Source organism: Dreissena polymorpha, chromosome 10 (assembly GCF_020536995.1).
Source record: "Dreissena polymorpha isolate Duluth1 chromosome 10, UMN_Dpol_1.0, whole genome shotgun sequence".
NCBI classification, from domain to species: Eukaryota; Metazoa; Mollusca; class Bivalvia; order Myida; family Dreissenidae; genus Dreissena; species Dreissena polymorpha.
Window position 1 is genome coordinate 13179049 of NC_068364.1, and position 14780 is coordinate 13193828.

At 37.8% G+C, this 14780-nt stretch overlaps 2 protein-coding genes across 12 annotated transcripts in view; one reads left to right on the top strand and one right to left on the bottom strand.

The window, feature by feature from the left end:
- Positions 1-850: 850 nt before the first annotated feature.
- On the top strand, positions 851-9086 carry LOC127847151 (poly [ADP-ribose] polymerase tankyrase-like). Its single transcript, XM_052378849.1, has 5 exons — positions 851-1183; positions 5171-5264; positions 5959-6146; positions 7641-7803; positions 7963-9086. Exons 1-5 carry the CDS (start codon positions 992-994, stop codon positions 8691-8693), a joined length of 1368 nt encoding a protein of 455 aa, XP_052234809.1. The 5' UTR covers positions 851-991; the 3' UTR covers positions 8694-9086.
- Positions 9087-11599: 2513 nt separating this feature from the next.
- The window catches only part of LOC127847139 (chitin synthase chs-2-like), a 40111-nt gene continuing 36930 nt past the window's right edge, over positions 11600-14780 (bottom strand). For all 11 annotated transcript variants that reach the window (XM_052378807.1, XM_052378806.1, XM_052378808.1 and 8 more), the window contains 3 exons: positions 14474-14582; positions 13752-13891; positions 11600-13550 (listed from right to left, as the gene is read on the bottom strand). In XM_052378807.1, coding sequence (XP_052234767.1) covers positions 12888-13550; positions 13752-13891; positions 14474-14582 — 912 coding nt within the window. In that variant the 3' untranslated portion in view covers positions 11600-12887. The remainder of the gene's footprint in view (positions 13551-13751; positions 13892-14473; positions 14583-14780) is intronic.

The window sequence follows — 14780 nt, forward strand, 5'->3', positions numbered from 1 at the left end:
CCTAAATCAGAGACGCACTAGCAATCGACTTAAAGCGGGTATGTACGATTTTTATATGTGCTGAATTGTAAAATATTGATACAAATATGTTATAATAACACACAATATGCAAGAGAAATTATACATTTAAGACGAATTTAATAAAATACAGCAAATACAAATTAGGGCCCTGAGCCGATTGTGACGAAGATAATTCGTAATTATTTTCCTACAATAACCGATGCATTCGTCTTTTTAGTTAGTGTTTGTGTGTCGTATGAATCGATATCGCTGCAGGAATTTCAAATGAACCGTTAAACTAAATTTAGATTCACATCGTACATGCATGATATACATGCTGGCGAATTCGGCTGTACAGCCTTTTTCGATTTCAGAATTAAATATCTGGCTTATTTAGCATTTTTCGACACATGTTCTTCTTAACTTTTATTTTAGTTCATATTGAAATATATGTATAATAAATTTTTACACATTTTATATTAATAAATAAATATTTGACAAGATCGTATATACCCGCTTTAAGAAGAAATATAGATCCACAAAGATATTAACAGCTTGTTAAATTCAGTAGCAACATAGCCAAATGCACATAGTAAAACAAAGAGCGCCGTTAGAATTAGCTTTCATACAAATTCCAAAAGGTTAACTGCAGTTCTCAATAACACACACGTAGTAAAGATATATATGAAGTAAATATAAACTTATCAATATGACACAAGTATTATGAAGTGCTTGTACAGCTAATGTAACTAGGCGAAATGCAACTACCATGTTACAGAATGCACATGACAGTTGTTAAAATAAAAATGTCATTTAACATCATGCATGCACTGGCGGAAATTCCCTTGCATAGTGACATTGCTTGGTCATTCGATTAATTTAACAATCGTATCGTTTATTTTTTTCGTTTTCAGTCAGTGAGCTTCAATTCATCGTGGACTACGTGTTCACACAGGACGTCATTGACTCGTCACGCGACCAGATCTTTGTCATGCACGTCACGTCGCAGAACTTTGGGCTTCTGGCTGAGGCGTTCATCCACTACCTGCTATGCGGATTCGTTCAAACAATCAGCACACATCGTGTATTCCGCCACGACCAATTCGTCGAATTTTTCTTTTCCTACTTGAGCAAGCGAGGAGACCGAGAGAAGATCATACTTGCCGTGGATGCTAAAGTGACAGTAAGCGGCGTTGTCATTACTATGTCGTAAAGTGATAGTAAACGGCGTAGTCATTTCTATGTCGTAAAGTGGTAGTAAGCAGCGTTGTCATTACTGTGTCGTAAAGTGGCAGTTAGCGGCGTTGTGGTTACAATACACTAAATGATCGCTTCATGTAGGGCTGTACTCTCTAAAAAAATATCATAGTTGACAGGAAGGCATGTTTTACACTTTTTACCATTATTCGGGTGTTATCTTGCGGTGATAATGGTAGGGCATGAATAGGTGTTCACTACTGAATCCCTGAAATATGATACACGTGAAGACTATAGTAAACCATTGCACTAGAAAAGGTTACATTCCACTAAGAAACGGCCGAAAAAAAAAGTTGCAAAAACAGTCGATTTTGATTTGTGTCAAGTTCTTTCTTGCATTGTACATGACATATCTTTTTTATTGCATAAATCGATTCCGCTTAGAATGGCCTTTAAGAAAAGGTATGGTTATGGGGGTCTCTATGCGCAAAATGTTGCATTTATTTTCGCTCAAAGTTGTCGCATTTACATTGAATTACATAGGGAAATTATTTAGTGTATTATGACCTTGTCATTAGTATGTCGCAAAGTGGCAGTAAGCGGTCTTGTCATTACTATGTCGTAAAGTGACAGTAAGCGCCGTTGTCATTACTATGTCGTTAGGTGACAGTAAGCGGCCTTGCCATTGCAATGTCGTAAAGTGAGAGTAAGCGGCGTTGTCATTAGTATGTCGTAAAGTGACAGTAAGCGTCGTTGTCATTACCATGTCGTAAGGTGACAGTAAGCGGCCTTGTCATTACTGTGTCGTAAAGGGATAGTAAGCGGCGTTGTAATTACTATGTCGTAAAGTGATAGAAAGCGGCATTGTCATTTCTATGTCGTAAAGTGGTAGTAAGCAGCGTTGTCATAAGTATGGATTGAAGTTACCGAAAGCGGCCTTGTCATTACTATGTCGTAAAGTGACAGTAAGCGGCGTTGTCATTAGTATGTCGTACAGTGACAGTAATGGGCGTTGCCATTAATATGTCGTAAAGTGCCAATAAGAAGCGTTGTCATTACTATGTCGTAAAGTGACAGTAAGCAGTCTTGTAATTTCTATGTCGTAAAGTGACAGTAATGGGCGTTGTCATTACTATGTCGTAAAGTGACAATAAGAAGCGTTGAAATTTCTATGTCGTAAAGAGACAGTAAGCAGCGTTGTCATTACTATGTCGTAAAGTGACATTTAGCAGTGTTGTATTTTCTATGTCGTAAAGTGACAGTAATGGGCGTTGTCATTACTATGTCGTAAAGTGACAATAGGAAGCGTTGTCATATCTATGTCGTAAAGTGACAGTAAGCAACGTTGTCATTTCTATGTCGTAAAGTGACAGTAAGCAGTGTTGGCATTGCTATGTCGTAAAAAGACAGTAAGCAGCGTTGTCATTTCTATGTCGTAAGGTGACAATAAGAAGCGTTGTCATTTCTATGTCGTAAAGTGACAGTAAGCAGCGTTGTCATTTATATGTCGTAAAAAGGCAGTAAGCAGTGTTGTAATTACTATGTCGTTAGGTGACGGTAAGCGGCATTGTCATTTGTATGTCGTAAAGTGACAATAAGAAGCATTGTCATTTCTATGTCGTTAAGATACAGTAAGCAGTGTTGTAATTACTATGTCGTTAGGAACAGTAAGCGGCGTTGTCATTTGTATGTCGTAAAGTGACAATAAGAAGCGTTGTCATTTCTATGTCGTAAAGTGATAGTAAGCATTGATAGCATTGCTATGTAGTTAAGTGAGAGCAAGAAACGTTGTCATTTGTATGTCGTAAAGAGACAGTAAGCGGCGTAGTCGTTACTTTTTCGTAACATAACAGTAAGAAGCGTTGCCCTTACATTTACTATGACTTAAAGTGACAATAAACAGCGTTGCCATGATTTTGCCCTAAAGTGACAATAAGAAGCATTACCCTTACTATGTCTTTAAGTGACAGCAAGAAGCGTTATCATGACTTTGTCGTAAAATGACAGTTAAAACGTTGCCCTTACTATGGCGTAAACTTACAGCAAGCATTGTTGTCATAACTAAGTCGTAAAGTGGCAGTACGATGCGATATCATAACGATGATGTACTTCTTGTATGTCTGACCAGCCCGTCTGTATTTAATATTTAATTATAAATGAGCCACTCTCTGAGAAAACGGGGCTTACTGTATGTACGTAAAGTGTCGTCCCAGATTAGCTTGTGCGGACTGCGCGAAACCTTCCGCTAACGAGGTATATTTCGATTGAAGGAAGTCTCTTCTTAGCGAAAATCCAGTTCAGGCGTAAAAAGGCTAGCATGTGTAGTCCTTTTAGGCTAATCAGGGACGGCACTACGCATCTTCATTACACCTTGTTTTTTTTCAGAGCGAGGCTTTAGTATAAATTACTAGTAGTTTGCTAACAGCTTTATCATTCATGATGAATACAGATAAGGTGTGTATGTTGCTTACATATATCGTTTATATTGCTTATAGATATTTATTGTATGTTGCTAATAGATACACCATGTATGTTGCTTACAGATATATCGTGCATGTTGCTTACATATTTATAATGTATGTTGCTAACAGATATTTCGTGTATGTTGCTAACAGATATTTCGTGTATGTTGCTAACAGATATTTCGTGTATGTTGCTAACAGATATTTCGTGTATGTTGCTTACAGATATTTCGTGTATATTGCTTACAGATATTTCGTGTATATTGCGTACAGATATTTCGTGTATATTGCTTACAGATCTATCGTGTTTATTGCTAACATATCTATAATGTATGTTGCTAACAGATATTTCGTGTAAGTTGCTTACAGATATTTCGTGTATGCTGTTTACAGATTTATCTTTTACATTGCTTATAGATATATCGTGTATGATACTTACATATGGAACGCCATTACTGACTTCATATGACTGTTGTCGTTGTTTGCAGTACATTAATCATTATTTTCAGTGGAATATACATTATGCTTTGTGCAATTTTCTTTACGTTCGGTACATTCGTCATTGTATGCAGTAGTTAAAGCATTACGCGAAGTAGTAACAACATTATGTTCTGTCCAAACTTCTTGACGTTCTGTACATTCAACATTATGTGAAGTAGTTTTATCATTATGCGCTGTGCAAACGTCTTTCCGTTCGGTACATTCGTCATTACGTGCAGCAGTTACATCATTATGTGCAGTAGTAACAACATTACGTGCTGTGCAAACGTCTTTCCGTTCGGTACATTCGTCATTATGTGTAGTAGTTTTATCATTATGCGCTGTGCAAACGTCTTTACGTTCGGTACATTCGTCATTACGTGCAGCAGTTACATTATTATGTGCAGTAGTAACAACATTACGTGCTGTGCAAACTTCTTTCCGTTCGGTACATTTGTCATGACTCATTATGTGTAGTAGTTTTATCATTATGGGCTGTGCAAACGTCTTTACGTTCGGTACATTCGTCATTACGTGCAGCAGTTACATCATTATGTGCAGTAATAGTACAAGCATAATGTATATTCCACAGAAAATAATGATAAATGTATTGCAAACAACGACAACAGTCATATGAAGTCAGTAATGGCGTTCCATACTTACCTATATATCGTGTATGTTGCTAACAAACGGATCTTGTACGTTGTTGACAGATATACCGCATGTGATGCTTACAGATCTATTGTGTATGTTACTAACATATTAATCTCATGTGTTGATTACAGATATATCATGTACATTGCTTACAGATATTTCATGTATGTTTCCTTCAGATATAGTCAGTTTGACCAGCTGGTATAAACATCACATAATTACAAATTCATATGCATAACATAAAACAACATTCATTCAAACTTGTTTTTATTACGCGAGAAAATAGTTCGTATAAATATTGCGAAAACATGATCTCTAAACCAGTTTTGGAAACTTATAGAAAGCTTTAATAAACATATGATTCTGTTTGATTTCAGGAAAGTGACGGCAAAAGAAATGTTGGGGTACTTCTTTGTGCAATTGATCAAAAGAAGCCTAACGCATTGTTGGTTCGAGCTATACTGAGCACAGGTAGACGTTCGATGCAATGTAAAACCCGGTATTATAATGCCATTAACATCTAGTATAGGCTGGTGTGACGTAGTGGTTGGTTTGCCTAGCGACCGGGTACCTCGGGTCCGATGCCCGCTCTTTCAGCGTTTTCACTATACCCACACAGACATCAAGTACCGGTTTTGTCAAAGAAACCGACTCGATATTGTCTCAATAAGCCTATGGCGCTCAATGTCATCCTTGTTATAGATTGATAGGCCGTATTAGTTCAGTAAATAATACATGGTGTCAAGCTTGAGAAGGTTTCGGTTTTAATCTTCACTCAATGAGTTTCCCAATGGGATCTTTCCAAATATTTATAGCTGTTCTTCCCAGAAAACAAAGCCAAAAGTATTTCTATAAGGTTAAGTAGTTCGATACAATTCATGTAAAATAAATAAGCCGCGTTCTTTGAAAGCTGGGACTAATGTGTGTGAGTAAAGTGTCGTCCCAGAAAAGCCTCTTCATTCCGCACTGGCTAATCAGCGACGGCACTTTACGCCAAACTGGATTTTCGAGAAGAAGAGGCTTCCTTTAAACATAAATACCATCAAGGCGTTAAGTGTCGTCCCTAATTAACGTAATTTAAGACACATGCCATACGCCCCGTTTTCCCAGAGCGCGGCTCAAACAGATATAATACACATTATTTCACATCGGTCCTGTACTTTAGGAATACACGGTCAAACTACGGGTGAGTGGGTCGGGTCGGAGCTGATAAGCGCCCTCAGTGCGGCGGTGTCGAGGGGCAGCCACGAGATTTACCTGATGTTGCTGGAGGCGGGGGTGAAGCTGCAGGGGGTCTTCATGATGGACAGCAAGTACCTCACATGTCTGCCCATCGTCACAGACATGATACAGGTGGGTACATTCTGCAAATTTTCACCAAAATAAAACATTGCGTATATCATGTCTTTGGTCACAAAAATGATGCAAATGAGTACATCGTTGCCATTGTTACCAAAAGGAAACATGATTTTACATCATGCCAATGGTCATCAACATTACACAGATGTTTAGATTGTACCTGTATTCATCGACCTTATACATGGGCCATAGTGATAGTAACGGTAACTTGATCATTACAGAAATTATACAGGTTTGTTCATCATGACCATCGTTACAGACATGATACAGGTTTGTACATCCCGACCATTGTTACAGACATTATGCAGGTTTGTACATCCTGACCATCCTTACAGACATGATACAGGTTTGTACATCCTGACCAACGTTACAATCATGATACAGGTTTGTATATCTTGACCATCGTTACAGACATAATACAGGTTTGTACATCTTGACCATCGTTACAGACATAATACAGGTTTGTACATCCTGACCATCGTTACAAACATGATACAGGTTTGTACATATTGACCATCGTTACAGACATGATACAGGTTTGTACATCTTGGTCATCGTAACAGACATGATACAGGTTTGTACATCCTGACCATCGTTACAAACATGATACAGGTTTGTACATCTTGACCATCGTTACAGACATAATACAGGTTTGTACATCCTGACCATCGTTACAGACATAATACAGGTTTGTACATCTTGACCATCGTTACAGACATAATACAGGTTTGTACATACTGACCATCGTTACAGACATGATACAGGTTTGTACATCTTGACCATCGTTACAGACATAATACAGGTGTGTACATCCTGACCATCGTTACAGACATAATACAGGTTTGTACATCCTGACCATCGTTACAGACATAATACAGGTGTGTACATCCTGACCATCGTTACAGACATAATACAGGTTTGTACATATTGACCATCTTTACAGACATAATACAGGTTTGTACATCATTACCATCGTTACAGACATACTATAGGTTTGAACATCTTGACCATCGTTACAAAAATACTATAGGTGTGTACATCCTGACCATCGTTACAGACATGATACAGGTTTGTACATCCTGACCATCGTTACAGACATGATGCAGGTTTGTACATCCTGACCATCGTTACAGACATTCTATAGGTTTGTACATCCTGACCATCGTTACAGACATTATGCAAGTTTGTACATCCTGACCATCCTTACAGACATAATACAAGTTTGTACATCCTGTCTATCGTTACAGACTTAAGGATTTATAAATCCTGACCATCGTTACAGACCTGATACAGGTTTGCACATCCTGACCATCGTTACAGACTTTCGTTGTATCCGACACTTTTTATTTCATTGTTTTTGTTTCAGCGATTGCCATTTTTATTTAACATTACATTAACGACCTTAGCATGACTGGATGTGTATTAAAAGGGTATTCTGGGTCATGTGCGCTAGCAGTATGAAGCTGTTAATATAACATATTTTGTTAGCGTCATCGATGGAGTCAAGAGCACAAGGACGTGGCGCTTGTTCGGGCTGCGAGAAATCCAGAGAAAACCGGAACCGACGTGGTCAAACTTCTACTGGCAAACGGAGCTTCACCAAACTCTATACGGGCAGGAACGACCGCCCTGTGTGAGGCAGTGAAGATAGGTACGAGTATTCAGTAAACACACATAATACCAGCACTGCTTCCTAATATGTTATACATAGCATAGTCATTTGAAACATTGTACACTTTATGGTTATTAAACATTCGGATATGGAACAATATTTCTTGAAAAATAAATAACAAATACATTTTTGTTTAAGGAAATATGAAGTCGATCCAACTGCTCTTGGCGGAAAATGCTAATCGTTCTTCGAGCGTCAATGAGCGCGACATGTCGGAAGGGACGCCGCTGCACCACGCATGTGACTGGGGACACTTGGAAGTAGTGGAATACTTGCTGAAAAAGGACGGCGATGTGAACATGACTGATGAAAATGGTTTCTCTCCATTCCTGATAGCGGCCGGCTGGGGACGGGAAGATGTCATGAAGGCTCTGCTCACAAGACCAGTAAACCCTCTTATTGTTGACAATCAGAAGAACAATGTTCTGCACATATGTGGCGCCACAGGCCGCGAGGGAATCATCAACATGTTACTGGAGAAGTTCCCAGACGAGATGCAGAGGTTGGTGATGTTACGCAATTCCTATGGTTGGACTCCGATCGACTTCAGTTATCGCTGTGGACACTACAAAACAACCAAAGTATTGGTAAAACAGATCTTAAAACTGTCCACACCAAGGAGTCTGCACAGTTTGTCGGATCCGCAAACATTCGTTCATACGAGATTTAGTGTAGTAAGAAAAGAATTTTTCAATTTTCAGGAGCGAAACCTTTGTCGATTCATCGACGAGAATTCGGATATGCCAATATTTCGGATACCGCGGTGCAAGTGGCATATCCATTCGAGCGGAAAAGATGAGTTTTATAAAACAACAGAGTATGTCAACAAGCATGAAGAAAAACTACGTTGGTGTTTGGCTAAAAACTAATCATTAGTTTTATGTACTGCCACAAAACATTGATAATGCGTGTTGATTTTCATATAAACATGTTGATTGTTATTGTTTACCTTCAGGATCACATATCACATTAAGTACCAATATTGCATATTTATAAATATAATGTGATTTTGAAAAAATACGAGTTAGTCCTTAGCATCAGAGTAAAGATGACCAAATACAAAAAAACGACAAGAATATGCCATTATCCATCCGGTTCGAGACAGATTCAATCAAGTAAAGACATTTGGAAAGAAAAGTCACCTGTCAGGAAAAAAAAAGGTTGCAAAATATAAATGCTTCAAATAAATATAGTGTTGTCTAGATACAAAAGAAAACATAGATTCATACATAAGATTAAGAAGAAGATAAGTAATGCTTAATAACCATCAAATTATGGAATGCTTTACAATTGTTTATATTGACATTTTCAATTTTAACAGACAATTGAAATCGAAAATACTATTTACTCAGTTTTATAAATTATATAAATAATGTATGCTTAGTATGAATATTTTGAGCGTTGGAAATATACATGGTTTTCATCTTCTATTTCGGTATTATCGTTTTCTAATTGGAAATGTTCGCACGTTCTAAGGTTTCTATGGTTTTTATCTTCTATTTTGGTATAATCGTTTTCTATTTAGAAATGTTCGCACGTTCTAAGATTTCTATAAATCTCTTATTACATGCCTTATTCTATTCAAAATGAATGGCTAAAACATCGAAATTTCGCTAATGACTATCTGCAAACAAACGGCATTTTAATGTTCAAGTATCGCTAAACGTTGAAGATAATTTTGTCACAGATTAAAAAGAAATGAACACTGTTAATCAGCGTGTGAAATACCATTTACGACGATATCTCATACTGAATAATTATGTTGGCCCCGATGAAGTTTGTTGCAGCGATTGGATCACATATATTGTGCATAAAATAACCCCGACATTAAATTAGTGTAGACGAAAGACTGGTTGTCTAATGGACTCTGTTTCGAGCCTCACTGAGGACAAACATTTTTCCTGTCTAACATTCTATTCTTTTCATTTAAGTAAAGTTATACAATTCCGCGGTACAAAATCTAACAATGTTATGTATTTACTGGCACGCAGTCCCAGTCAGCGAACACGTCCCTTCCAGTGTCTTTAAGTATCACATTTAGAAGAATAATTTAGTTTTCATGCCATGTTTTAGTCGCACAATCAATAAGTCGTTTCTTAAACTGCATTGTAAAAAGTTCGATACGCCCGACGTCCTGAGATACCCAAATAAAACCGATCCCATATATACAAAAAGAGCTCCTTAACTTGTGTTTACACATTTATCAATCCTAAAATCATCCGGTGACTTTTACATTTTATAACAGCTTTTTGGATATGAGCCGCTATCTGTGAAAAGGGGGTTTAATGCATGTTCGTAAAGTGTCGCCCCAGATTAGCATGTGCAGTCCGCACAGGCTAATCAGGGACGACACTTTCCGCCTAAACTTGATTTTTGCTAAGAATATACTTTCTTGAAACGAAAAATAGCATAAAAGCGGGAAGTGTCGTCCCTGATTAGCCTGTGTGGACTGAATAGGCAAAACTGGTACGATACTTAACGCACATGCATTACACCCCCTTTTCACAGAGCACGGCCCATATCTATTGTTGAGCATTTTGAGAAGTCTGTCTCAATATTTAACACATTATATATTTGATTTATAAGACACGTGGATTCACAGCCACACTTACAAAAGCAACAGAATTATTTACTTACGTTTTATCACCTAAAAATATTTAAGAATATCTACCTGTGAACGCTCAATACTATTGCTGTTGACAAAGCCTCAGTTTGCTGTTGCGAATGCCAGTAAGTGTTGGTGCTACCATTTAATCATACAATTAAGTCCCCCCATATATTTGACCTTGAAGGATGACCTTGACCTTTCACAACTCAAATATGCAGCTCCATGAGGTACATATGCGTGCCAAATATCAAGTTGCTTTCTTCAATATTTTCAAAAGTTATGGCCAATGTTAAAGTTTGACGCAAACAAACCAACAAACATACACGGCAAAAACAATATGTCCCCAGTATAGACCGAGGGACATAAAAACATGAGTAAGACAAACATCCAAGTGGAAATTGATATTCTTTAATTAAAAAATAGTTTTCTAGCTAGCGCTAAAACTTTGTTTGTATGGTAGCAAAGATAAGTAATGTTTGGTTTGAGCTGTCCAATATTTATTAACTGGCCCTGTAACAAACCGTACGTGTTCAGTAAGAAGCCGTGAAACTAATAATATCCCGACGACATGTTACTAAGTTATGTAAAAATAACCTTTGGAATTCTTCGCATTGATTTTTTTACCAATTAAATATGTCGTAATTACCAGTATGTGATGCATTCTAGCAATATGGGTTTCCATGGCTACTTAAGCCCGTAAACAGCAATTGTCTATATGAAGGGATTGGTAAAACGCATCAAATTAGATACAATGGAAATAATTCTGTCAACGCAGTACGGTAATTTACGATGTTGCCACAGCGTGATTTACAAGTTAAATGTCCATGCAACATGCAACGTACCATGACACAATATACAATGCGGTATATATACTCTTGGTGAAATTGTGTGCTGTTGAAATCGTTGATTGCAGCCACACATGTTGATATAAATGATGAAGATGTTCGGTACAGTATAGGTAACGGCTTTAATCCACAACATTTTTAGGCAACGTGGCTGGTCATTATTATGTAATATGGCTCTCTGTAGGGTTTTCTCATTTTCACATGTGCTATATTGGTATCGCTTTATAATATTTTAAATCACTACAAAAATGACATAATTATACTCACGAGTTGTGAATGAATGCGAACAGATGTCAGTTATAAAAGTTAACAAAACAATACATTTTGTTCATAATAAAATTTAATAATTTTTGTTATACATGCCAAATAAAAACTGCAATGTAAAACCTTTTGCTAACAACAGTGTGTTTACCAGAAAAGAGGAAACTAAAGTACTAGCACGGTGATTCTATTCTACACAGACAATAAATTGAAACAAAACATAAATTAAAATATTGTTCAAGCGGTTTAAGACATAAACATAAAAACGGTGAAATTATTTAAATAAATTCATAACAACTATTCACATTATGCCAGTTTACAAATAAAATCCCCGTAACACATATACCATATCATGCGCGTTTGTGGAATGAACGCTAAAATGTATTATGTCGTCAAATAATTGTATTCCTATTTTTGTAAACCAACATTATATTACATGAAATAAGTGAATTTAACAAAGATGTGTGCATGAAATAAATATAATATATAATAAAATACACATCACCATATTGAATAATCAGTGCATGAAATAAATAAAACATAATAAAATACACAACACCATATTGAATAATCAGGATAAACACAGCAGCAGGAAAAAGTTTTAACGATACAAGTATCTTTAGAACACTGATGCCTTTACATTCCACACTTGTCTCAAACTCATTTTAAGACAATAAAACACGGCAGAGCTGGGCCAAACATCTAGTATCGGCCAGTTGCCAGCGTAACGGCCCGAGGGCCATTATGCGGCTAGGGCCAATTATAGACGTCCCACCAAGCTTTGTCGTATGTTATCGTCTATATTCCATAACTATTGTCTTTAAATAATACTATAGTCTATTACTTACCACTGCGTTCACCTATGTTACTGTTTAAGTGGTTTATCACATGACTAAAATCTCGAGGGCCGCGAGAACTGACGTGACAGGAATGTTTGTTTATTGATAGATATTTGATATATAAAAAACACATATACATCGGTTGTTATCGCAGAATGTGTGAACTCTTGTCATTATGCAAGAAAAAAACGTTTTAACTAGTATTATTATCTAATTATTATGTAAATAATACTCTGGGTATCTCTCATCGAGGCTTTGTAACGAATCATATGGGAGTGAAGACCTTGCCGATGACATTGTCCCTTTAAAATGATGAATACAAATATTATATATTCGCAAACACACTTTGATGCTGTATCAAAAATATAAACATTATAAAAGTATCACAGTAAGAGATAGTAGACTCATACTAAGGACGATGCATCTCCGGTTCAAACTTATAAACGATATTCATTGTTCTTCCTACCGTCCTAACGTGTTCTGGCATTGTGACCATGCACAGGGAAATTATTAAAACAGCACATCGATATTTCCATCCGTGGTCTCATAGTTGTCCTCCTCGGGCCACTCGTCATGTTCTACTTTTGGTATTTCAAGTTTTGCCGCCACGTCGTCATACACATTATCTTCCTCTGTATCGGACACATTGTCAAGTAGACCGTCATCGAGCTTACGAGCGGGTATAGGGGTCACCTGGCGGGTAGAGGGGCCGGGAGTGGGACCCGCAAGGTGCTCGCCTACCAGGGCGTAGTCTGGATCATCGTACGCGTCGCCCTCTCTGCGCGCGCCACCGTCATCAGTGTTTTTATAGGTGGCCTCCTCGCCGTCCTCGTGTTCATGGTGTATCTCAACCGCCTCCATCTGCTCGGCGGTGGTCCGGCTCCTCTTGGCGAGTTCTGTTTTTGCGGCGGCTCTGAAGATGTCGCCTGCGGATACTTTCTTGTTCGCAGGCCCGTCTGGTTCGTCTGTGGCGCCGGCTACTAGTTGCCTAAACTTCACCCTCTCGATGACTTCCGCAAAGCGTTTTCGGGCTACCACCTTCGTCTTCTCGAGACGCTGCTTGGTTGAAGGATCTCGAGCCATCGTTGCCAGTACTTTCATTGACTTTGTGTTCATTCTGTTAAAATGAGTTTTTTTCCGTAATTTCTGCGCTATTTCCTCGTCATCTCCCTCCTAAAAAGAAAAAAATCTGTTTACGCCATATACTTACAAACATTAAAGTATAGCGATGCTTTTGTACTATTAAAATATATAGAGCTTATGCGATGTGTGCTTATGCGACAAGTAGACATTTTAAAAAATGCTGTAAAAACAACTGTGAATCTTCATTTGATTATAAATACAAAAATGACTGACAGAACACTGAACACGTACAAGGTTTTCATGTTCTCTGATGGCGCTTTGGTATGTCACAAAGTTTTTCCTAAAGTTGGCTCCAAGAGTGTTACCCTGGGTACGACGGCGATGTTTGACAATGGACTTCCAGCGTTCCCTGGCTTCCTTCTTTCTGATCGCTGTCAGAATGGTACGCAATAAATAATATCACATTAAATGTTTAGATACGAGTATATATTTATTTAATATATTGTGCTTTTATTTTGGTTTAGCAAATGTATACACACTTTAATTAGATGCGCAACCAAGCTATTAAATTGATAGTGTCACGGTTAACAATAAATTTCATACTTTTAATGTTAAGGTTTTTTTCATCGTCGTGAACAAAACATGCTGCCTTGCATCCTACTTTTGTTTAACACGTAAAACATTAAATATCAACAATCACATCTGCTATATTCTATGATTCTTTATTTAATATTTGAGCCTCCGTTTCGGAAAAAGGGGTTAAACGCAGTCCGCAAAGGTTACTCAGCTAAGAAACTTTCCACCTATACTGAATTTCGCTAAGAAGAGACTTTCTTTAAACAAAAAATACAATAACAGCGGAAAATAATACCCCTGATTAGCTAGTACGGACATCACATGGTAATCTGGGACGACACTTTACGCACGTGCATTAAACCCCATTTTCACAGAGCGCGGCTCATTTCATTTTAACCAGCTATAAACAATGTTAAGTCTAAGACGATAAGACGTACCGGCGTCCTCGTCGTCGTCGACCTCGCTGGGCGCGTAACTGGACTCGGACGTGATGGAGTTGCTGTCCGCTTCCTGGTCCTTCTGCATGTCCTTCACCATGTCGTACACCTGTGACGTCATAGATGTTTACATAAAAATACTTAGTAATATGTCGTACACCTGCATCCAGTAGATGGTGTCAGTAATGTACGCAGTGAGTTACATATTATTGGATAGAGGGGCGGAGCGAACGCAGAGAGACCTACATATAATAACTCACCATGTCGTACACCTGTGTCCGAAAAATAACGTTACATACTTAGTAAG